This window comes from Manihot esculenta, chromosome 16 (genome assembly GCF_001659605.2).
Source record: "Manihot esculenta cultivar AM560-2 chromosome 16, M.esculenta_v8, whole genome shotgun sequence".
Taxonomy (NCBI): Eukaryota; Viridiplantae; Streptophyta; class Magnoliopsida; order Malpighiales; family Euphorbiaceae; genus Manihot; species Manihot esculenta.
The window spans coordinates 15,197,308-15,223,147 of NC_035176.2; the positions used below are offsets into that span (position 1 = coordinate 15,197,308).

A 25,840-nucleotide genomic window follows, 5' to 3' on the forward strand; every position below is an offset into this window, starting at 1 on the left:
ACTCCAAAACGGTTCTTCACAAAATCTACTCATTCCTATCTGACCCTATTTTTTTCCATTTACAACTACACTCAAGTCTTTTACATATTCTCTGCCACCATGTAAAAAATTTTATGATTCACACCTTACAATAAAATAATTTTAAATCGACATCAAAATTCTACCTAGCCAAATGATGTGAATAAATGTCTTAGTAGTTGGTAGTTAATCTTCACTTTTCTTTTTTCCATAAATTAGTAACTAAAAGGTTGTGTCTAGGATTACACCTATATGGTACTTAGATATTTGAAATTAATGGGAAAACCTTCAAAGAAAAAAGAAAGTGAAAATGAAAAATCAACATGTACAATTAAAGTCATACACTTCATATTGTATCCAACAATTGAGATCCAAACGAATTCATGATATAATCCAGAAGTTCACCTGCTGCTCATGTTTTTTCAAATAACTGTCAAGTCTTTCTTTTGTGAATTTAAGTCATACACTTCATATTGTATCCAACAATTGAGATCCAAAAGAATTCATGATATATTCCAGAAGTTCACCTGCTGCTCATGTTTTTTCAAATAACTGTCAAGTCTTTCTTTTGTGAATTTTGCATCCAGCTCCATTTTGTCACGTTCTGATCGCAATGATATGATTTCACTCCTAAATTAAAAATAAAAAAAGTGAAATCAACAGAACACAGGTAAATTCAAGTCTAGAATATGAAGTGAACTCTCCTTATGTTCAGTAAATAAAATAACTTAGCCAATACCTAGTAAATTCAGAATAAGTACTCGCTGAGCGGGCTTAACAGCGCTATGGGTTGCAATTGTTGAACAAGGAAATAAGTATAATAAAACTTGTAATGAGGAAAAATAAAATAGAGTTAAAGCAAGAAATTAGAACACTGGTAAGCGAACACAACAATAACAACAAATAACCCTTAATTCTAAACAAGTAGAGGTCAACTATATGGATTCTTTTTTGCCATTCAGCTCTCATGACACCAATCAGCATCAATATTCAAAACTTTTAATCTATTGATACCACTTCCTTCCATATCATCTTAAATTCCCCCTGCTTTTCTCACTTCTTTCACCATTAGCTTATCAAAGGGAATGTACGCATTTATTACTCCATTATTCAGGATGATACGTCATAAATACTTGAATAGGTTGTGGGACCAAAACTTCATCCAATCAGACCTCCCACCTCACCCCAAACCCCCACCCACCAAAAAAAAAAAGGAACCTTCTAAGAGAGCTAAATTTGGAATGTAATATTCTGCCTTTTCTTTTTAGGATAAAACCTTTACTCTCAAAGTCATTCAACAACTCTAATTTTTAGTAGACTATTTTGGCAACCAAAATTTCATCCAACCAAACCCCCCACCACCACCCCCACACACCAAAAAAAAAAAAAAAAAGATTGTGAGAGAGCTGAATTTGTAATGCATATATTCTGCCTCATTTCTACTTAGCATAAAACTCATACTCTTAAAAGTCATTCTCCACAACTCTCTTAACTTTTAATTGACTATTTCCCTGGTTTCACCCATGAAGAGAACACCATTTTAAACTAACGTGCACCATAGGACATAGTCTTGAACATTACTTGTTATCTCATCCATAACTAAGTAAACAGATACTGACTCAAAGCCACTTCCTCGTAACATTATAAACCTACTGTTATGGGAAACTCGTCCATAATCAGTCATATTGTTCTCACACTTGTACACTTGTGACAATCCCCTCGTAGGCTCATACATGTCCAAAATAATGTTTATATATTGAGATGGTTTCCTTTCTACAATTCCACTCCAAAACTAACCGAAGAACTTTTCTTAGTGCTTGATTATATGTCTCTTCTAAGTTAATGATTGATACCATGTGGAGAACAATATGACTGAACAGTTAATCAAAATAGCATCTCCATCACTCTTTAACCTTATATTTTTCGTTACAAAATTTGTTAATTGTCTTTGATACACATTACCTGGATTAAATCTCTATTCCTCATTTAAGTAGCATAGCTTGTACATGCGTCTCTCTCTCTCTCTCCATTGCATCACTACCTTATAATATCAATTGACTTCAGATTTACCACAAACCTTGCAAAACGCATTCTTAGCTTCTATCCTACCAAACATATATTTCTCAAAGGTCTTTCCGTATTTTGTCATAGATAACTTCTTATCACTTCGTTTTCATCTTAGTAGCCTTTTGAATATCCTCATTCAACCATTAAGAATCTTTTAGAGTGGTCCTCTACCTTCTGGACACTCCTACTTTCTCAATGCAGTTTGCTATAGTCTCCACACAGTACATATCATCTAAACTTTTTAAATCCTACATTAATACCTTCCCCTAAAAGCTATTTACTAGCGTCGCACAGGTTTCACCATCAATTCGCAGGTTGCATAAATTTCTCTTCATTCTTAGTACCTAGGGCCTCATTTAAGATAACTTACAAAGTTTTACACAAGGCTTTCTCCCCTCTATATTCGGAAAGAAGTTAAGTTGGATGTGACTACCTACAAGGTAATCAACTGTGGTTCCCTTTTATCTTCTTTTGAAAAGGGTGTTGCTTAAAACCATAAGCCACAGCAAATTTCAAATTGGTCATTCCTTCTTTTCTACTCGCATATCTAAACCCTCGATGCACCTAGGTTGCTAGTACACGTCCATTAAAATCTCCACCAAACAAAAATCTCGTACTTTTGGGAATCCCTGAAACAGTGCATCCATATCTTCCCAACACATGCTTATAGCTTCCTTATCCAGACCTACTTAAGGTATGCATTGATAGTCATAACAATAGCTTCCCTTCCCAATACTAAATTCCAAGGAGATAACTATTAAGTCTCCAACTTATCTTTGAGTCATATTCTACTATGCTTCCAGCACCATTTCTATTCTTTTCAACCTACGAGTATGGCAGTCGTATTACAAATCTTTCTTGCGTTTTCCACCATCCGCTTAGTTTAGTGAAGACATGTCAAGTTGTCAACCTCCTCTTCCTAGTATCTACAAGCTACATTAATTTTCCACTTTCCAGTCAATGATCATATGTTCCAACTACCTATGCAAGCTGCATCTCCTAGACTAGCTTTTTTATATGCACTCATCCACCGAGATGCGAAAACTCTTGTCTATTTTGCACCATCAAGCACCATGTAGTGGGACTTAACTTCTTTAGCCATGCACATGCATGTTGTGGGACACTTTTCCACTCCTCAACAGACCATGCAGCAATATATTGAACCCTTGCTCATTAAACACAACATCTAAGTGCAAATGTAGCATGCACACAGAGGGGCATGGTCTCATATTGCAATCAAAAGGATCCATACTCATGAAAATTGTTTGAGTTTTACATTGGTCTTAACCATCCATATACTAACAAAAGCCAAAATTAAGAAGGCACCAGTACTGTGTCGCGCAAATCCAACTTCCCAGTTCCAACACACCATATTGACACTTAAAAACAGGCATGGACACTTCATGAACCTCCAAAAACAATGGAAGTAATAAAAATCATGGTTTTAAATCGCAGTTGCGAATAACAGAAGCAGCCCTGTAAAGGCTGTAACGTAATGGTAATGGCCTAGTGCTTCGCAAATTTTTCAAATCAATTTGCAAAGTTCATAAAATGAAATGATATTGATTAGATTTAATTCAGAACAATGTATGTAAATGCATAACAAACATAATTACATCAAATGTAAACTATTTAAAATAAGAAAAACCAACACAATCTTTATAAATCGAGTAAACTAATAGCTTAAAGTACAATTTTAACTCAAAACTAACATTTTAATTCACAAAAATTTAAAAAAAAAAAAAAAAGAAAAAAAAAACAGCAACTAAAAACTAAAATACAAAAAATTTAACTACTCTTTTAGAAGAAATAAGCTTGGAAGTGCAGTGGTTTATGATTGATCTAAGCTTATATGAGAAATATGCAAGTGATATTGGAATCTGAAAGAGAAAGGAATGGGAAAACTTGAAAAATATTACCTTTGAAACTGTGGAAACTGATAAAAATGAGAATAAGGGCAAAAGATGAAGGATATAAAAGAATTTCAATTATTGATAACGGTAACGGCCGTTACTTTGTGATTGATAACATCTTCAAGTAATGACCGTCACAATTACAACTCAAGGGGCCATTGTGTAACTGGGTACTGGGTAAGGCCGTTATCTTCAAGTATCGACCGTCACAATTACAACTCAGGGGGCTATTGTGTAACGGGGTAATGGGTAATGCCCCCAAAAACCATTACATAACAGTATCGTAACGGCCGTTAAAAATGTCAAATATGTGGTTACTTATCCAACACTTGCTCTTAAGACAAACTTATCACTCCCACAGAAATATATAGCAAAAAATATAACGAAGACTACAAAACAAAAGGACGCAATCAAACAACAATGCCTCTTATATGGGTTTAGGCAAATATAACATCCCCAATTTTCTTATTTCAAGGATAGCAAACATTAAAAAGATTTGTCTTAGTAAAAAGGCATTGATGTACCTAATTTCGCAAAAACAAAAACTAGTGGAGAAGGACAAGGATATTACCTAGATTTTGTCAATTCCTCTTCCAGGGATCTCAATCGTTCAGAAGCCTTTTCTTGGGCCACTTTGGCGGATTCCTAAATTGGATATAGGATTGAATGAGTTTGAATATGCAAGTACCAAAATAACAATGATCATCTTGAAAATATCCAATGTTTATCATACCTGAGAGCCTTCAAGCAAAAGCAAGAGGTCTTTCCTTCCATCATCGGCAACTATTAAATAACAAATGGAATAAATACACACCAAGAAGAAAATTGGACAAGCAAAATAGAAGCACGTGCTTCTGTTTTCTTTAACAAAGTATAAAATTTTAATTCATAAAATCCATAAACTAAACATTTTTTTTATATAGATTAGCGAAGTACCTAAAGTATATTATGTCATATTTTAGTAATCTAAAAGAATGTTACTTTTTATTTCAAATCACAACCATACAATTACTTTTTGTGCCTTTTCATTTAGTACTTTGAAATTCGAATTTCAATCAATCAAAAACACAATAACTAAATTTGTTACTTTGAAAATACAAAATGCTAAATAGCATACCAAACGTCCAATAATTGAACATGACAATTTTTCCTCTATCTCTGGGTGTAGAGAAATGTTACATGAACTGACTTTTCCTTCTAAATACACACACTTTTTTCTTTTTTTTTCCTTCTTTCTTTGATCCCACTCTCTAAACAAAATATTGCAAGAAGTTCATTGGTGGGGAAGGTAGGTGAAAGAGAGGGTAATACCTTTGTTTTTTATGCTTCAAAACTTTTTAGGAAGGGAAGCATTCCCCATCGATAAGGTGAAAACTATTATACACGGTTTGAGGCACAAAAATGAAGAAAGAAGAAAAATGTAATTCTTTGTCTTATTCCTTTTAGTTTCAAAAGAATATAACCTGTCAAAAAAATGAAGAATAACATAAAAGAACCAAAAATTTCCTTTCCCTTTCTCATCTTAATTTTTTAGTTTCCCAAACACAACAAGGTAAAGAATTTCTCCCCTCATCCCTTTCCTGTATAAAAAAACTCTTAAAAAAAACTATCCTAAATGCCCCCTCCCACCTTTAGTAATGCATAGTGAAAACTGAAAAAAAAAAAATTAAGGAATACTGGAACGTCAACATCAAGGCTACAAGTAGAAACATAAAAAACAAGCTTGTTGCAACAATGATTGGAATAAACTGCCTACTAACAAACGTTGTATAAGCACACTGTAAAGAGCCTAATGACGCATTAGAACCTACATTACCTATCACTGTTGTACAGCTAATCTAGAAATGCCAAAGAATTTCATTGGATATTCAATATAGAGGGGAAAAATCTTAAGGTTCATACTTGCAATAAAAAAAAAAAAAAAAAAAAAAAGATGAGAGTTATTATATTGGTAAGAAGTATGAAAGGGAGGGACTGACAAACCTAAGGTGACATGGTGGAAAGTAGAGGAAATATATCTCAAGAACATCTTTTTCTTTTTTTTTTTTTCTTTGCTTCTGTAGAATTGTCCTTTTTTTTCTTTCTAATTTTGGTGGTATTTTCAATTGAATTCACAGGACCATCTAGTTTTGTCTTAGTTTCTTCAATTTAATTAGGGCACATCCAGCAGTACCCTGCACAAAGTTGCCCAACTATTGATTTGAACAAAAAAACCCACATTTCTGTGATGGAATGTAATGTATGCAAATTATGCCATAAAATAAGATGAGCAACCTGGAGGAGCATCTGAAGAACGGGAATAAGATGAATGAAGCTTATGTTCCTCTTCATATAGCCTCTTGTACATAGCAACCTGTTCATATGAAAGAAACAAAAGAAAAAAGCTAAGTGAGTACAGATGCATCATAGGAAGATCAGCATAGAGACCAGCCTACATTCCTCCCCATTTGAATAAATGCAATCTCACACACACGTTCATGGAAAAGTGAAACAAGAACAGAAAATAGGTCTCAAGAAGCTTACAGAAGTATGAAGTGATTCAATCATACGCCCCTGCTCCTCAGCCCTTTGCAACACTGCAGCCACTTTGCAGGCAGCTTCATCAGTGTGTTTTTTGAGCTCCATTTCCAATTTTTCCTGCAATTTCATAAGCCACAACTGGCTGTCAGAAAAAGCCTTTAAAAACAAAAAGTTGCACAGCAACTTAATCAACAACACAATTGCAGACAGATAAAGAAAACGCAATTCTTATAAGGACCTTGAACTCCATCTCCTTATTTTCAATCTGATCAGAAAGGTCACGCACAAGGCTCCTAAGCCGAACATTTTGCTCAACTAATCCATTGATATCATTGAAGGTCAACTGTAACATAGTTTCAGCCAACAGGACATCAATAATTGACAATTATTCCCCGCACCAAAAATATTCAATAAATAAATAAAATTCACAAGTTTAAAGAACCAAGGATCTGATCTTACAAGCCGTTCTGAAATTACTTTTTCAGTATCAGACTCCACATCCATCCCAACAGCAACAATCGCATTACTGCCATCAACCTCATCATGCCCAATAGATCCACAACGAAGTTGTATATCACGACACTCCTTGAGGAGGATTGTGACCTACAATATCATTTCCAACAATAAAACGGGGGCACTTGCAAGCACAGTGGAAAATGAACTTTTGAAGGAACTTCTAAGAAAAGGTAAAGTGGTGCTCAAGGAATCACATTTACCAAAATTAGCAGGCACACAAATTCCCAGACACATGGAAAAACATCTAAGAACTTACACCAACAAATTGCATAAAATCAAAGGCAGCAACAATGCAGGCATATCTACTTTGGATGTGATGGCTTCAAGTTCCACAACTGAATAAAGCAACACAGAAAAGGAAAAGCTTTTTTCCTAATTAATTCAATGAGGAATCAAAAATTCTATCAAGGCTGTTAGGTTTCCAGTGTGTAGAAACCGAATTCATAAGAAATATTAGGTTTTTTAGTCCGTAGAAATTAAATTCATAAAAGGATTTTCATGATGATTATTACCTAACAGAAGATAACATATAATGGCTCAGAAAAGAAAAAAAAAACACGTGTATACTTGCACATTTGTACTTTAGCATTTTTTCTTATTAAACGTTTCAACTTTAATTGTGACCTAATAAAAGTCTAAATTTAAAAAAAGATTACTTTTAAACACCTAAACTTTAAAAAAACATTACTTTTAAACACTTACACTTTAATATATATATATATATTTATATATACAAAAATACAACTTTAAAACTATGGATTTGGCTAAGTTGTGTTTAAAGGCTATTTATTAAGTTACAGGTGTCTGATAAGCAAAAGTATTAAAATATTGGTGTACAAATATGCATTGAGCTAAAACACAATTGTTATATCATCAAAAATGTTTTTAATTTATCAGTATTATTTTCACAGGATTCTCTTGTTAAAAAAATCAAGAATAAGGTGAAATGCACATAGTAATAACACAATTTTATATATTTTAATACAATTCTTCAAAATTTTATAATTTAAATGTTATAAATATTGTCATACATTTTCTTAATTAGTTTTTATTGTTAACGGTCATTTTTAGACAATTTATTCTTTTATTTTAAGTTTTAAATGCCACATGGAGTTTAGTTGTTGGTTTGGCCTCATTTCGTAGAAGTAACTTCCAAAAAAATGATACTTCTTAGGAGATTACTTTTCTCGGTACATTGTATATTATTAGTATTTGATTTGCACATTCTCATTCCATTCCAAGATTTCACATTTGGATCAATCAATCATTTCCTAGGAAGCATGATAAATTGACAATCCCTAAATTTAGTAATTTAGCACATTTGTTCTTACTTCCCTAGGAAAGTGGAGCTAACTACATACCAGCCCGAAAAAAAACTTATCCCAGGGGAGAGGGGAAATAGCTCACACCAAAATAAATCTAATCCCATATTTTGCGTATCAAATGGCTAAGAATTGGAATCACCTAGTCCCGTTGTTAGAATTGTAGAATTCCGGATTTGATTCATAGTTCATACGATATGATTCAATTTGATTTCTCATCCGAGTGATTTAAATGTATAGATTGAATAGCAAATATATCGGAACCGTGACTAAATGTAAAGAAATAACAGTAAATTGGTAAACCGAATGAATCAAATCACACAATTTGGTTGATTCCTTTTTTAGAGGGTTGTTAGTCCTACAACTTCAAAATTTTATTTCATTTATTACAAAAAGTACATATTAAAACCTTCCCTTAGCTCTTTTTCTTCCACTAGCATAGTTGAATATGAAACTCTGTCCTTCAACAAATAAAAAAAGTATGAAATTTTGTCTTCTAAATTTCTTAGTAAAGTTTTCTATAAAACTTATCCATTTTTTAACAGTCCCTAAGTGCCTAGCAAGAGAATCATTTATAGAAGTAAGGCTATAACTTTATTTGTAACTGGTAACTACGAGTTACATGCATGTGCATGATTTGCATTTTGGATATGTTGTTGAACTTATTTGTCTCCCTCGCTACTAATAATTTGATTGCCTGTAAAACAATTTTAACCAACTAAATATATTGGTGTTAGACAACATAGTAAAGCCCATCCTTAAAACTAAAGCCATTTTCATCTTAACCCTCTCTCTGATTTCCAAATTCACATGCCAAGAATGTGCCTATTTATTTGACCCCCAAAAAAAAGGAACAAAATAACAGAAAACAGAAAATCCTACTAGAGACATGCTCCTGCATCACTTAGTTGCCACAATTTCTCAAGCCAATTATTCTACATTACATAGAATTAGACTCTCATAATGGAATGCAAGAGGGTGCAACGATCCTCTATGCAAAATTAATTAAAGAAGATTGGGGAAAAAAAGACTAATCTCATTGCCTGTTTCTGAAGATCAATAATCTCCTTTTGAGCCAAATTGTTCTCCCGTTCATGCCTCCTTACATCCGCCTGGAGAACAAAAGATATGAGCCATCATCAACAGAAGTAGCTACACAACAAATACTTTTTTTTATATTCAAGACATATATGATATAAACCTTCAATTCTTGGATTGTTTTCTCTAGATTTGCCTGCTCAGAAATTGAATGCTGCAACTTTTGGTTGATGACCGAGTATGATTCTGCCATTCTATCATATTCAGCTACATAATCAACAAAATTATCAGTACTCGGTGCGCATAAATAAGCACCATAAAAAGCCATCATATGCAGAACATAAAAAAAAACCACAAACATTCCATATGACAGTTCATGTGATTATATCATCCAGACATATCATTGCTAGTATAAAATAAAGAAGAATATAAAACAAATGTCTTTTTATCTTTATAACTGTTTCACCAACTAGAGACAAACTTTTGCACAAATTTCAATTTTAGTGTATGTCTTCAACCTTTCATATTTGCAATAAAACCTTAGCAATTTCATTTCATTCAAATTGATCATATATACACACAAAAATTGCCGTAAGTGAAGAAGACAATTTTATAACTCCCTCTCTTCTTCCCACCTCCTTCCCTTTTCCCTTATCTCTGATAATGTATCCATGTATTATTTTGCCAATTCTCAATGACCTCATATCAACAATCACATGGAATAATGAAAACAACCTTAAACAAATATGGGATATGCAGATGTGCCCTTCCTCGAATATCCTAGGAACCAACTTTAATGTGAATTTTGCATATTCACAAGCACCCATGAGTTAACACTGCCCGTGGATCTCCTTAAAAACCTTGTCAGTTTACACAGCTTATCTTATATGAATTATGCAGATTTGGTGAAGATGAAGAATGATGGACCTGGAGTCCTGGACCTGCAAGGCTGAGGTATACAGCAGTAAGAAATTGAGCCGCCAAGAGATCAAGAGGATAGGGACCCAGCATCAGCAGAAGATTCTAGTAGCAAGGTGCAAGATTCTAGTAGAAGGGATGAGCAACCCAGTAACTGCATACTGAAGAAGCAGCAATTGCAGAAGAGGGAAGCTATAAATAATTAGTTAACAGTAGAACAAGAGGCGTGTCTTGTACTTCGGTTTTTAGCCGAGCTAAGAGCTGCTTCTGTTTGCTCTCTGGATTCTCTGTTTCATTTTATTTTTTCTGTATGTGCAGTAGAGAGTTGTTTAGCCAAAATTGCATTGCAGATTGAATCATCGGCTATTTCTTAAACATAAATCACCCATTTCCATATAAATTTCCATTCCTAAAGCTCCTAACTCTATAATTTTTTGCCATTCCATTAAGCTAGTATAGTTGCAGAAAATCCTAAAACACTTGATATCAATCAGCCCCTCATTCCAAAGGCTGCTTTTAATTATGGAAGGATGATATGGTGGGTTTCTCAACAGCCTGTAGTGTCCCAGTAGAATGGCCAATGAGTTCATGAATATGGGAATAAGGGAAGTGGATTCTTTGGGAGAGAACGGATGGCAATTGAAGTAACCAATTTTTACAAGCAAATAAGGTCGGCAAGAGAGAAAGAGGGTGGGGAAGAAAGATGGAGGGGCAGAGAGAAAATAAGAGTTGAAAATGCCTTTTTTTTCTACTACAAAACGTTTTTTTTTCCAATTTAACAATAAAAGTTTTTTCAGTGAATTTGACAAATTATTTTAAATGTGAAATTTTGACATACAATTGATAAATTAAAGGCACCAGTTGAAGCCGAAAATATTCACCGAAATTGGAATAGTTTTGGTCAATCAACCTATTTCTGATATCACGTCTTTTCTTTTTTGTCTGTGTTGAGTTTTTTGTGCGTATTTTATTTCTTTTTTTTTTTTGGGTTTTGGGTGGGTGGGAGGGGGGGAGGGGAGAATTAGCAAAATCCTTTAGAAACACACTAAAAGGTTGGCCAGCATATCAAAGAGATGCTATTTCTTCACCCTCAAAGTCTCTCCAATTCATTTCCCTCCAAATCAACTGATGAACAATTTTTTTTTCCAGAGACAATTGGGAAAAAAAAAACACCAGTGCAATAATGCCCCTCTGTCAAACCAACTATTACCCAAAAATTGAACAAAAGGTTCTCCTCCAACTCCTACTCCAATCACAATGTGTCAACTGGTGGTCAACCATTACATAAAAATAAACCTATTTTCCAAGCTAATCACTCCTAAAATTGCAAATAGTCCAAAACCTCTAAGTTCCCAAGAAAAGAGCATGGTTAGAACTAATTCCAAACACGCTTCCAAGGTAAAGTAATAGATAATGCAAGTTTCTCGAAATTATAATTCCAAATTATTGTTATAGATAATGCAAGTTTATTACTGATGTTTTTGAATAGTCAATTTTGGAGAATAAATATCCACTAAATTAATTTACGGAGGATTATATTTATTCAGGTAACATTAATTTAATATATTAACGTTGAATTCAATTTTAGCAAGAATAATGTTAACTTATACAAGATTATTAATTAAACAATATAATATAATATTATCAAAAAAGCATTTAGGATGAAAAATGTGACAGTTCAATCAGCGTACAACCCTTATTAAACATTAAAACTCAAGAAAAGTACATTTCAGGCTTTGTGGTTCAATTTGTATCAAAATAGTAACTTGTGGTAACACGCTGTTAGCAAATAGTGGATCTTACGATTCTCGATTTGAATCTATAGAATGAATCTTAAATGTACTTGAATCTTACAATTCTTGATTCAAACTTTACGATTCTCAATTCGATTCCACATCTTAGCAATTCGAATCTATCGAGTACATTGCAAAGGTACAGGAATTGTGACTAAATCTATAGTGAATCAGATGAATTAATATGAATAAACCGAGTCTTCGCCCAATAATTATTTATAAAGAGTTCATCAGACCTTACATTTTCAAAATTTAAGGTCCCCTTCGTTTTTGATATAAAAACTGTACATAAAACTTAACTATTCGTCTTCTGCCGCCTATTCTTTTTCCTCTCCTTTTGCTTGATTTTTTTAATTAATTTACTTAACAAATTGTAGTCGTCATGTTATGACAATTTATATTAATAATATTCTAACTTGTTATCTTTTTTTGTTGTTTAATCATTCAATGAAATTTAGATGAGTGTTTCAGCATATATATAATGATATTGATAACTTTTGTCTACAACTCCAAAATTCATAATTTACTATAGAAATAATAAATACATAATATCCTATTATAAAGAATATTTCTAATTAGATAAATGATAATTCTATATTTATCAAAATATGTCATTGTGATGTATTTTTTAATTGACTTTAAAAATTGTCATCGAATCTTTCGATTCGATTCTCGATTCATAAAATGAATATTTTGATTCCCGATTCGAATCTCAAGCTGACAAACATGCCGGCAATTTCCAAACGCTATTAGAAAATGCAAACGTGGCAAACAAAGTATAATTGTTAATCAATATTTTCCTTAATATTTTCAATATTTTCAAAAGGGACAATACAATAAAGTACCATGTGGTTTTACTCATTTTCACTTCAAAATATATGGCTCAACTTGTGTCACAACAGCACCCAAAATTAAATTGGAAGAGAATCCATAGATAGTAATGTTATCAAAGCGAGAGACGACAACGGCAACAGGATCCACTATCGTCTTAGGCGAGAGGTGAGGGGCAAGACAAAGCCTTTTTAGAAAAGGCGACAAAGAATTTTCAATACACATATATAGACACATAAACACTTCAATGAACACCCATATTCAAAAGGAAAAAAATAAATCCCACATCAAAGATGCATTAGCATTAATGGAAATATATAATAGGTAGCATAAAACTACTAAATAACTTGCATTAACCTTTTTGGGCCAAATAGAAAATGGTTGCAAAAGTTATTTGAGTCAATTTGGGTCGTGCTCAAATGAAATATATATACTATTTGCAGATAGAAGAAGAGAGAAAAATTAAAAAACAAAGGAAGGGTGAAAAAGGATTGGTTGTTGTGCTAGGTCTTGCAAACAGAAAAAGAGAGGATGAGAAAGAGAAAGGAAAAAAGGAGAAGAGAGAAAAATTAAAAAAAAGAAACACACTGCTATGCAAGTCCAGTAGGGAAAGAAGAGGGGAGGAAGAAGAAAAAAGAGAGAGAGAGAGGAGAGACATATCTGGCTGATGGTATTAGGAGCAAAAAAAGAGCAAGAAGTTTTCATTTTGGTTGTTATGGAAGTGTTATCTGCTATTTGAAAGAGACAAAAAGAGACCAGGAATCTCTTTTGTTGTTTAGAAGCATATTTTATTTTTTTAAAAAATAAATTGCTTAGCTTCAGTGAGGCGTCGCCTTTGTGCAGGGCACCTCGCATCAGTTAGGCAACGTGAGGGGTGGCGCCTCGCCTCGCCTCACGCCTTTTTTTCGCCATTAACAACACTGATATAAGATAGAAACATGGCAAAAAAAATAAAAGGATTGGAGAACCAAAATTCAAATCTGGGAAAATTAACCTGAAGATTCTACCTAAATTGACCAACTATTCAGCATGAATATTTTTTTTTTCTAATTTTTCATTTTTTTATATCTTTCATAAAAAAATTATCACTAAAAAATAAAAATAAAACTCTAAGAGACTACTATCAGCACATTAATTTAACCGCTAAGAAGTTTTGGGCCAATTTCCCAAAATTAAAATTTAGAACTTAAAAAACCTAGGAAACAAAAACCAACCATTTTTCAGTTTTTGAAATGCAGGCATACCTCGTTCATCCAAAATGATTCCAGCTTTCTCTTCTAGCTCACATAAGACCTAAAAAAAGAACCACCTCTTTAAGACCTTAAAGCAAACAAGAATTGATAGGAATCTATCATCTAAGAAATAGTACGTCCAAAAAGAAAAAAGTAAAAGATAGTTTTGCAAGGCATAAAACATTGTCATTAAACTAGCAAGCTAGATTGCAGAATTTCATATGTTGTAAGTGTTTAAATAATACAAAACATACAAAACTTTGAATCAAGTACAATCATGTCAAGTTGTGCTCAACAACAAAAATCAATATGGTTTTATGATTTTGCATGGCAAGACCTAAATTTTCTACAGCATACCTCAATTTGACAAAATGACAAATATAAATTTTATGATTTTACCCCTTTCTAATGTTTGAAATTCCTCAATAAATTTTTCAAGTCAATAAGCCATTGTTGCTTGCACAATTTGGCATAAATTTTTACTTAATTTCCTTCAAGTTGTAAATGTCAAAATTTTTATTAGGTACAATAAGATATCACCTTTTTATTCTACTTTATTTTTTGGACAAGACCTATAACTACTAGCTACATGCTGCAAAGACTACCACATACTTGCATGTAATTGCCTGCATCATATTTATACTTGCTTGCACAGAAACCTAGGGATTAATTCTATAAAATGAAGATAGGTATTATTATCAAAAAAGGAAGTGTGCTTGGCAACTAATGCTTTCTTTTCTATGCAGAATTGTAAAACTAGTTATGATATCTTTTTTATGGAGGAATTCAAGGTCAAGTTTTTAGGACAATGAGTATTAGTTCTAACAAGACAAGGAAAGACCCTCTGTTCTATCTTATTTGCTTATTACCATAGACATTCCTTTCTCAAGCACTCATGCCTAAGGCAAGCGTGGCAGTTGACATGCTCAGAAGCCCCTTCAGGTGCTAACACTATCATTTTTAGGACCCAAATTATAAGATGACTAAGAGGTTAGACATTTGAGGAAGTGCTTTCTTTTCCTAAAGGGCATTCAAAATTTGAAATGTCACCGGCAAATTTCATGCCTAACAGAAAGACAACTGCAAGTGGACTGAATATGCCCAGGGTCACTTGAATGCATTGGAAAGATGGAATGTTGAAGTAGTAAGCTTATTGTTAAAAGGTTTTCAAGGAAGGGTTAACAGTTAAACCCCTCTTGCCAGGTCAAAGGGGGGAAGAATGCAAGGGTAGAAAAATATTTAATTAATTTTACAAGCATTTGTAACAGCTAAACTTAATAACATATATATAATAAAATAAATAACTACAGAATTCACTTTGAACCAAACATAACTGTCATTCCTTAAACTATTTTATTCCTTCTCTATGCTCTCTTAATTGCTTCACCCTAAAATATTACTCTTGCCAACAATTTTTTAACATCAAAACAAACCCAACATTAAATTAAGCAAGTTAAAGCAAAAACAAATGGGATCTTCTGGATGACTTCTTGCATCTTAGCAATTCAACTGCTTGCTTTTTGAATTTTATTCTTAATAAAGAGTTAATTGATGACTCATGTTTTTGACTTTCAAGCTACAACTATATTTCATGAAAATTATTTTATATAGTTTGTACTGATTTCATTAATAAGCTTTACAATCCAAAATGTATGCTCAGAGCATGGAGCCCAAATACATAATAATATCAACACAATAACAGCATGTGATCACTGATCAATGAACCTGATTAAAGCCTAAATATGCAAAAATGAAGACATTATGCAAACAATACCCGCTGTAGGATTGCTTCAGATTCCTTCCTCCCCAACTGCTCATGACGAAGAGCATCAACAGCTTCTTGGTATTTCGCATACATCTTAGCCAGCTAGCAAACATTTAAAAAATAAAATAAAAAAGAAGAGAAAATAAAAATCAAACTTCCACAAATTAACATCCATATTCTACTCCCAGGAGGTGAGATCGGATGGCACATATCCTTTCTCCCTTAACGAGAGGTTTTTGGTATGGAGGGCCTTTAAAACTTGGGAGGGAGCGTTTAATATGGATTAGTCGAGCCAGTGGGCTTCAAATACTGGATAGTATATGCCCGAAAAAATAAAATTAAATAATCTACATTCTGAAACCAATCACATATGCAAGATTTTATAACTCACACTCCAACCATCACGAAGAAGAGAAGCTGCTAATGCCGTTCCTGAAACACCAACCGGAATCCTAGGCACAAGTGTGTTGTTATCATCAACAATGTTACTAGAATCATATGGATCCTTCCATCTGAAACAAAAGAATCAACTAAAATTACACAAATGAAATAGCAACACAAAAATATACCCAAACATTGTAAATGATTAATGGAAAGCAACTCCATAACAAATAAAATACACATCTAACAAATCAGTTCAACCATGAATCATTCATCAAATGTCACAAAATGCCATGGTTTGGGTGTGGACAATCCTAGAGACTAAATTAGAGTTAAAACTAATTGCATTCACATGACAAAGAAAAAGATCAAGCAAGCTTGCACAACTTGTGTTTCCGAAATTGTAGCCACCTCCAGCATCAATGTAAAGTTTTTCCTCAACTCAACTTCAAAATTCCACCAGTTTAATTTAATGTTTGATTTTATTTAGCAAAAGCCATCAAGAAAAGAGTAAGTAATGATCAATTGTCATCAGTTATTTTTATGTTAAACAAAATAGTTAACTTTGTCAACATTTATTAGTTTACTATAATATGCAATTTTAATTAACAAAATATGTAGCAACAGTCAGTTACTGATGTGTTAACGCGGAATCATGTAAATTTCGAGTCATCCCCATTCCCATTACATGCGAACACAAGCATCATCGCGGCCACAACCATGATTGGGAATGTTATGGATAATGAATACCCTAAATCCATAACAAACAGATTTTATTTATCTAGTATTTTCTTTTTAAATTTCTCATTATCTTATCATATTTTCTATTATCTTATCATAAATCTAATAGTTGCTTGTATTAGACTTCTACTTTGATTAGAAGTTCTTGGACCTCCACTGTAAAAGGAGTTTATTTTATTCAATAAAGGAAGCATATTTATTCTAAGAATTGTGAGATTGAGACTCTCTTTTTTTAGTCTTGAAGTGTTAAGAGCTCCCTCCAATGATCTCCTTTTCTATCAATCCTCCAATAACGCGATCTGTGATCCGGAACCATAACAACTTGATATCAGAGTCTGTCGTTATGGATATTTCAATAAATCTAGAAGCGTAGCTGAACTCTTTCATGCAACAATTTGATGCACATTTTAATGACTTAGCTCAGCAAATTTTTGAACTAATTCAATCCTTCAATGAGGCTCCATTTTCAGGAGTAGAGTGATGTTATGTATAATGGATAGCCTAAATCCATAATAAACAGATCTTATTTATTTACTAGTTACTTTTTCAGATTTTCCATTATCTTATCTTATCATATTTTCTATTATTTTATCCTAAATTTAATCATTACTTGTATTAGACTTCTAATTTGATTAGAAGTTCTAGGACCACTAAAAAAGGAGTTTATTTTATTCAATAAAAGATGCAGATTTATTCTAAGAATAGTGAGATTAAGACTCTGTTTTTTTTAAACTTGAGATATTAAGAGCTCCCTATAATGAGCTTCTTTTCTATCAATCATCCAATGACGCAATTCCGTGACCAGAGACCGTGACCAAAGACCATAATAGGGAACAAGCCCCTCTTTAAATTTAAGTCTCCATTTGTTATGGTCCCGAATTATGGATAACATCACGATATGGTTGATAGGAAAGGAGCTCATTAGAGGGAGCTCTTAATACTTCAAACTCATTAATGAAAGTCTTAAATCTCACAATTTTAGGAATAAATTCTACTTGCTTTATTGAATAAAAATAAAGCGCTTATATAGTGGAGATCCATACTATCATAATACTTCTAATTAGAGTAGAAGCCTAATACAATCAACTATTAGATAAAAAACTCCTAAAATTAGATAACAGAAATCTAATAATAAATACATAAGACAAGATAAGATACTAGAGATAAGATAAGATAGGGGGAGATCAGATGACAAATAAATATACTTTGTTTGTTATGAATTTAATCTATCCATTATTGATAACACCAGTTAAATTTTTAAGTTCTTTCCACACCCACAAAGATATTGGAAAAAAAATTCTTTCTTACACTTTGGATCAAGAGACGCGCAACTCAGATAACCATAAACACAAAGTATGGTATAGTATGACCAGCACTTTGACTCTAGGCACAAGCAATAGAGATCACCATAAACAAAGCGCATTGTAGTACGACATCTTGTATCCACCTAATATTTTGGTATCTCAGGAAATAGAGGAGAAAGAACAATGAGCAAGCATAGCCCATTGTATAGCAGATGATTATCTTAAAATAATTTGACAGAGAGGGAGCAAACAATGTAGCACTAAATAATAAGGATGATAATAATAATAATAAGGAAAAATTACTACTTAGTCCCTATGGTATAGGAAAACTCACTACTTAGTTCATGGATTTTAAAACACACATTAAAACATCTCTCATATTTTAATAATTCAACTAGTTAGTCCCTGCCGTTAGTTTTTATACCTAATGCCATTAGTTTTGATGAGAAAGGATGAGAGAGAAAATTTATATTCTGAAAATAATCTTCTTGTAATATTTAAAATCCTAAACCAAATTAAAATCCCTAATTTGTTACATCTCTCTTGCAAATGGTGTAAAATTAACAAAGCATTGTTGAAGGTCCAAGGCAGGGACAGAATACAAAGAAAGAATATCTGAATTCTCTTCACTCAAGCGATCCAACGCTTGGCGATCTTCGTATTTGGAATCAAATTCACCTTGGCACATGCGACAAATGTTTGAAATCATTTGATGAATCATTTGGGGAAGTGTCGATGGGTCGTCCTTGTCATCCCATCTAACCATCAACTCAAGGAAAGCTTTGTTTTGAATTAAGCACTCTTTAAGCGTATCCCAATGCTCTAGCTGCCTTGTTTCATAAAATAATTTTTGTTCCGTAACTAGAATTTTCTCAGACAATCTTTATAGTATCATTAGCATCTGCATTGATTTCTAAGGGTGGAGCTTCCGAATTCATCATTTTCACAAACAATTGGACGGGTTCAGCTTCCCCGAACGGCCATGCCATCGACTCTAGATGAGAGGTATTGGCAACAGCATTTGATGTTAGGTAGCGTTTGAGGGATAAATCGAGAAGCAAGCAGCCCTTCTTAGGCTCTATTGCATGTGAGGTAAGAGTTGCAGAGCTAAAACGCAATGGAGGGATATATGAAAATTAATATGGACTAACAGAAGAGTGAAGCCATGTGAGCTTATGTTTTAATGTGAATTTTAAAACGTGAGGGATGTTTTAATGTGCTTTTAAAAATTCAGGGATTAAGTAGTGAGTTTGTCTGTACCACAGGGACCAAGTAGTAATTTTCCCTAACAATAATAATAAAAACTAACCAGTATTATCATCTAAACATAACACCAAATTAGCACAGTTTTAAAACGTGGTGGCAGTTGCATTCGCGCTGCAGGTAACAGAAACATGCCCATAACAATTGTAATGTAACAGTAACAGCCTGGCTACAAAATTTTTTTTAAAAAAATTGCCAAGTTCATGAAATGAATAGATATTGGTAGATACAAGTAAGATTAAGTTAAACAACTATATAATAATCATAAATACATCAAATAAAAACCATAGATCTATCATTCTTAAATGTCATTATCATTACTTAAATTTACAGCTAAATTAATTATGTAGGCAACAAAATTATGAAGAGGCAAATTATTGGTAACAGCTGTTACTAGTAACGGCCATTACACCTGCAGATTGTTGGGGGGGTGGGGGGGGGGCTTGTAAATAACAGTGAAATGGGTAATGGCTCCTAAAAATCCCATTATATATAAGGTAAGCCGTTATTTGATTCCACAATTCAAAGGAATTAGTGGTCATGCTGACATTACTAGCAGCAGATGTACACATTCCAAAATGTCCGCATCTCAAAAGAAAATTGAAATATGTAACCCCAATAAAAAAGCTGACTGTATTGAATAATGGTAGTGCTACGATACATCTATAGCTATCATATTTTTTAACACGTGTAAAGAAAAAATTCACAAATTTAGGGAGGGGGGGCCATGGCACACCCTCAGCACCCAAGCTCCATCAGTACTCATTAGACTTCCTCCTTCCAAGAACTTTTGAAAGCATCAATCTACCTCAAAACAAGAAATTCTAGGAATAGAACAAGAAAAATAGGAATCGTGGCAGATATATTTTCCCGCTATTTTACTGGGTATCTCAAACAGACTAGGCAAAAACCAATAGGAATTATTACTGTGGAGAAAACAAAAACAGCACACTGTTTCATTAGATAATATACAAACCTTTCTACAGTCAAACCACCGAAAGGAAGAAGATTCAGCTCATTAGCTTTCCTATTACTTTCAACCTCAGACTCACACTTTTCAAGCTTATTCTTCAAATCTGCTGCCTCCTATAACCAACAAATAAACCACATAAGAAACTTAAAAAGTATTGATCATAACCTGTCCCCCCACCCCCAAAAAAATTATAATAATAATAATAATCTCAAGACTTTTTTCCGTAGCAAAGGAAAGGGGAAAACTTGGTGAACAGATATAATAGCAATTATTAGAAGCCAAAAAGAGTTGAAGCACGCAAAAAATTAGAAACAATTGTCTCAACCCCGTTCGCTGAAATTCAAATTTTATTTATGTTACAACCAGTTAGCACAGTTTGCATCATGCTTAAAGACCCATAACTGTAAGAAATATTTTTCAAAAAGTACAAAATATTAAATATCCAAAGTTTCTTGTTTGCAAGAACAACAAAAGAACATCCATTAAAGCGATACCAGGATTCAAATCAACAGCAATGACTTTTAGAGCGACTATAAGACTATAAGAATCTTTACAATGGAAGGAGACCATTATAACATCCACTGCCACGCCAATAAAATGAACAACACACAGAAAGTAAAGTAAAAGATAGCAGTACCTTTTCCAATTGATTTCTTTCAGATACTTCCCTTTCAAGTCTCTCTTTGTAATCATTTTCAACTTGACTTAAATGAGTCTGCTTGCATTAGCAACAAAAATTAGCAAATTTGAAAAAGCAAAAATATTTTTATGATGTCTACATTGCTACATTTGACCAAGTTAATGGGGAAAGACAGAGGTGTGAAGGTAGATGGAGTTAAAACTCACTTCCAGAGCTTTGATTACGCCCTCAAGTTCTCCTGCCTTCCGGGACCATTCCTCGGAGCTTTCTTTGTATAACTCAACAAGCTTATTTATCTAAAATTTGAAGATAAAAAGAAATGATAAATCATCACTATTTACAAGACATAGGACCATAATCTTCAGCCAAAAAAAATGAGCAGCTAGAAAGTCAAAGCAGCATGAAAAAGGTTAATAGATTTCAAGAACAAAATACAGAGAACAATATCAACTCTACTGGTCATCATTGAGAATTGTCAATCAGGGTCAACTGCATGAACCTATTTCTTTTGTATCCAGTAAAAGCAGTAAAATGGAACCACAGATGCCATCCAAATTATAGTACAAAACATGGAAAAGCTCCATTAGCAAAATAGAAGCTAAAAATGCAAAGAAGAAACTAAACAACAGAAAGAGAAGACATCATGTGAAAAACACACAAATGTGGAACTTCCTTCTGAATTGCAAACCCAACTCACCCATCCCCAAGCAAAAAAACAAAAACCATAAAGAGGGAGACAGAGAAAAAGGAATGCAAATACTTATAGAACATACTGTTGAGATTTCAGCAGAAAATCGCTTCTCATTTGCAGCAGCAGCATCTTTGCTTGAGCATAACTCCTTCACAGGTGAACCAAAATATATTCATAAGGTAGCCAACAACCAGTATCATCAAAGGCACCAAAAGGCACCAGGTGAGGTGAAGCACCATTCCAGAGGTGAGTGCCTCTAACCACTGAGGCACTAGGCAAGAGGCCTTAGAGGGGTCACCTCACTAAAGCAACTTTCTTTAATAAAAACAGAAAAAAAAAAATTTTAAAAAAAAAGAAAAAGAAGAAGAAGAAGAAGCAAGCCTCTCCCAATCCGTTTCAAACACCAGCAGCCCCAAGGACTATTTTATTCCTCTCTCTCGCTCTCCTAATGGTAGCCTGCAGGTGATGTCTCTCTTTTCTCCCCCTCTCTCCTCTTCTCCTCCTTCATTTCTCTTCCTCTTCCTCTCTTTCTCCCTGCTGGATCTGTGCAGCAGCACATTCCTAATTTTTTTTCTCCTCTTCTCTTCTCTCCTTTCTTCGTTAACACTTTTTTTCTTCTTCCATAGACCCATTCTCTTTTTCCCTTTCCAAAATGGCACCATGGCAGCATGTTTTTATTTTTTTTCCACTATTTATGCATGTATGATGTCTAGTTGTTTGTATGTATGTATTATTGTGTGTGCATTTAAATTTAGGCTACACCACCTTAGTTCGAAAAAGCCCTTGCCTCACCTCTCGCCAAAGGAAATGGGATAGCCTCTCGACTCAATGTCGTCTCTAGACTTAATAAAACTGCCAACACCAAAGGAACAGCATAAAACACAAATTTAAATAGATAAAACCAACCTCTTGCAGGGATGTTAACTTCAATTCCAACTCTTTGACCCTTTCTTTATTCCACTTTAAAGAGCTAGAGCAATCATTGAATTGCCTCTCAGCCTGAAAAAGATGAAAACAACCATTATGATCGTTTAAATAGAGTAGCTTAATAACAATTACTTGCTAGAAAAAACCAGGACTCTAGAAAATGTTTAACAAGCATACTTACATCTACAAGCTTAGCAGACATTTCTTTATCAAAATCAGCATGTGTTCTACGCAGCTCAATGAGACTGTCAACTTTGGCAGTCAACTCCTCATTTAACCAAGTATTATGCCGCTCAATAAGTTCTTTCTCCTGCTCAGGTCCAGATATGACTTATTAAACACTAACCCCCTCGAAAAATGTCCAATGTAAAAAAACACCTTAATCCGTGAAAGAAGAAAGTACATTTGAAATTAGATTCATAAGAATTAATGCTAACAAGAACTGGGACACATCAATACCAATAACTGCATCATTTCCTTTCCTTCTTTCAATGACAAAAAGTTTTTACAGAGGGGGGAAATACAGATACAAAACAGAGTATGAAAAGCCTCCTAAAACCAAGGAAAGGAGACTTTTCCACACCCTCCACATGCGTACAAAAGAAATTCAACAGGCATAAATAAAAAGAAAATTTATCATTTAAGAAAAAGCCATACTTGCACAATTCTGATGAAGAGATCATTTGGGTTTAATATTATATGTCTAAAATAAGCTCTAATTGTTTTATTTTCAGTGCTCTTTAGTAAAATTTCACATTTGTAATGGCATCTAAGATACTACTGCAATCATTGTTTAGGTTAATGTAACACTGTGGTTCCCACTTCTGCATTAGGATCCAAATCCTATTGTGAATAGCAATGTACCATTCACTACAATAACTAATAAAGCACAGAGGCACTAAATTTTAATCTTGAAATCACCAGGGATTCCTGAAGGAAAACATATTGATATCTTGACACAATATATATACTTCAAAAGGCACACACAAAATATTAGTAAACATATTTGGAATTTTTAAAAAAAGATTGTTTGACATAAAATTCAGACTCCATATTTTTAAATAGACCTTATCAATGAAGGAACACTTGGATATAGAGTAAAGAAAGCTGGCTGAAAGAACAAAGTGGTCTATACTGTATTTTTATGGCCTATGCCACCTGAACAAAGAGTGCTTGTAAGGTTGAATTTCAAACAGTTACAACCATGCAGAATTTTAAGAATCATATGTGAATAAATAATGAAATCTCAAAATTACGTGCAAGAAGATAATCTTCACAAAAGTAGTAAGTCTTTACCAACTCCTACTCTAGATCCTGCCACTAGCCTACTATAAGCAGCAAGCAACCAAGCCTTTTGTTCCATATACTTGTCAACTGTGTTAACCACATATGAATTGTTTTGCACCAAGACAACTAAGGGGGGAGAGGGAAGAGGGAGGGGGTCCTCCAAAAAAGTAATTGCCAACATAAGATTAAAAGAACTAATAATAATTAGAGATAGAGAGAGCAAGATTTTCACCAGAAAACCACTAGAAAATATAATTTTCCTTTTCTTTATTAAAAAAGTGTATAATATTACAGAACAAACCTGTGAAAGACGAGCACAGTTGGCAACAGAACGTGCCAACTCTGCCTCAATTTCACTTACTCGAGCCTCCTTCTGTGCCACATTGTCAGTCAAGTTGACCTTCACAATCACCAAAAAGAGGCATTTAGCCCAAAATTATGGCTAACCAACCAAGATAACATGACCCAAGAAATTAATATAATAAAAACCAGAAAGTAACTTACTATTCTATCAAGATAGCTACTGATTGTGGTATTCTTCTCACTAATTTCTGAATTCTTCTGCTCCATCAACTCAATCAACTGCCTCTTTGACTTATGCACCTCCGAGACCTCCATTGTCAACCTCTCTATCTCCCCGTCCTTACCAATCTGGAGCAATCACACAATTATTTACAATTTTCAGTTCAAATTTAGAAAACAAACAAACATGACTAAGAATTCACTTTTACAAATGGTAACGCACATTTCTTTTCCCAGATACATACATATATCACAGCCTGCAAATGAAATTGGCAAATGGAAATAATGCCTTTTTCACATTATAATAACAAGAATGAATTGAAAAGAAAAAGTTCAGCAACATGAAAGTTGCTTGTATTAAAACTATACAAAAAGATAAGGAAAATGATAATACAGATTGCAAATGTAGCTGATGCTTCTGAGCCTGGACTTCAGCGAGCTCCGACAGACGAGCATCCAGCGATGATTGAAGTTGGGCGTTTTGAGATTCGAGCTTCGAGAATTCGCTCGACAGAGACAGGAACTTCTGCTCAAGAAGCGAGCAAGTCTGCTCTGCCGTGATTGCGGCAGCATCCGCAGCCGCCCTCACGGTCTCCAGCTCTGCTTGTAAACCTCTGATGAAATCATCAGCCTTGGCCGCAACGTAACCAACGTCGTTAGAGTGGCGTGCGAGCTCATCGTCGGAGATAAAGAGGGGCATCGTTCTGCCCTAACTGTATAGGATAGGATATCGATTGTTGATTGTACAGAGAGAACAAATAAAGCGGTCGGATCAAGAGGTAGATAGAAAGGAGGGAAATGGGTTAAGGAGAGGGAATTTGAAGGGTGTTATTTTGGAAGCCCTATTTGTTGCTTTAGTTTGGTGTATGGACAGTCGGACACCTCAGGGCGCGGTAGCGTGTATAGAATTGCTGATCGGTTAGATTTACTATTTAGTCTCAAGCCATCATTAACAATTAACAAGTCGGTAGCAACAAAACAATCCGGAGGACTTTCAGTTTTGAAAAACCTATTATAACTTATTTATATTTTCTCCATTCAATAAATTTTATTTATTTTTACCATACTTAAAATATTTTTATGAACACTTAAATTTTTGCCAATGTGAATGAAGTATTTTATATTGAGTAAACTACACTTGAGTCCCTGAGTTTTAGCATAATTAACATATTAGTCCT

The 25,840-nt window shown here is 33.8% G+C and overlaps 1 protein-coding gene across 1 annotated transcript in view; it reads right to left on the reverse strand.

Moving 5' to 3' along the window:
- The window catches only part of LOC110603690 (nuclear-pore anchor), a 53,326-nt gene extending 27,759 nt beyond the window's left edge, over positions 1 to 25,567 (reverse strand). Inside the window, exons 1-21 of the mRNA XM_021741525.2 lie at positions 25,057 to 25,567; positions 24,645 to 24,791; positions 24,442 to 24,540; positions 23,035 to 23,163; positions 22,833 to 22,925; positions 22,009 to 22,074; positions 21,442 to 21,531; positions 21,233 to 21,310; positions 20,599 to 20,708; positions 16,325 to 16,445; positions 15,943 to 16,035; positions 14,181 to 14,229; positions 9,558 to 9,661; positions 9,400 to 9,468; positions 6,978 to 7,121; positions 6,757 to 6,861; positions 6,522 to 6,635; positions 6,273 to 6,351; positions 4,732 to 4,781; positions 4,570 to 4,643; positions 546 to 648 (exon numbers count right to left, since the gene is read on the reverse strand). Of these exons, the coding sequence (XP_021597217.1) occupies positions 546 to 648; positions 4,570 to 4,643; positions 4,732 to 4,781; positions 6,273 to 6,351; positions 6,522 to 6,635; positions 6,757 to 6,861; positions 6,978 to 7,121; positions 9,400 to 9,468; positions 9,558 to 9,661; positions 14,181 to 14,229; positions 15,943 to 16,035; positions 16,325 to 16,445; positions 20,599 to 20,708; positions 21,233 to 21,310; positions 21,442 to 21,531; positions 22,009 to 22,074; positions 22,833 to 22,925; positions 23,035 to 23,163; positions 24,442 to 24,540; positions 24,645 to 24,791; positions 25,057 to 25,362 (2,223 nt within the window). The 5' untranslated portion in view covers positions 25,363 to 25,567. The remainder of the gene's footprint in view (positions 1 to 545; positions 649 to 4,569; positions 4,644 to 4,731; positions 4,782 to 6,272; positions 6,352 to 6,521; positions 6,636 to 6,756; positions 6,862 to 6,977; positions 7,122 to 9,399; positions 9,469 to 9,557; positions 9,662 to 14,180; positions 14,230 to 15,942; positions 16,036 to 16,324; positions 16,446 to 20,598; positions 20,709 to 21,232; positions 21,311 to 21,441; positions 21,532 to 22,008; positions 22,075 to 22,832; positions 22,926 to 23,034; positions 23,164 to 24,441; positions 24,541 to 24,644; positions 24,792 to 25,056) is intronic.
- Positions 25,568 to 25,840: the final 273 nt, after the last annotated feature.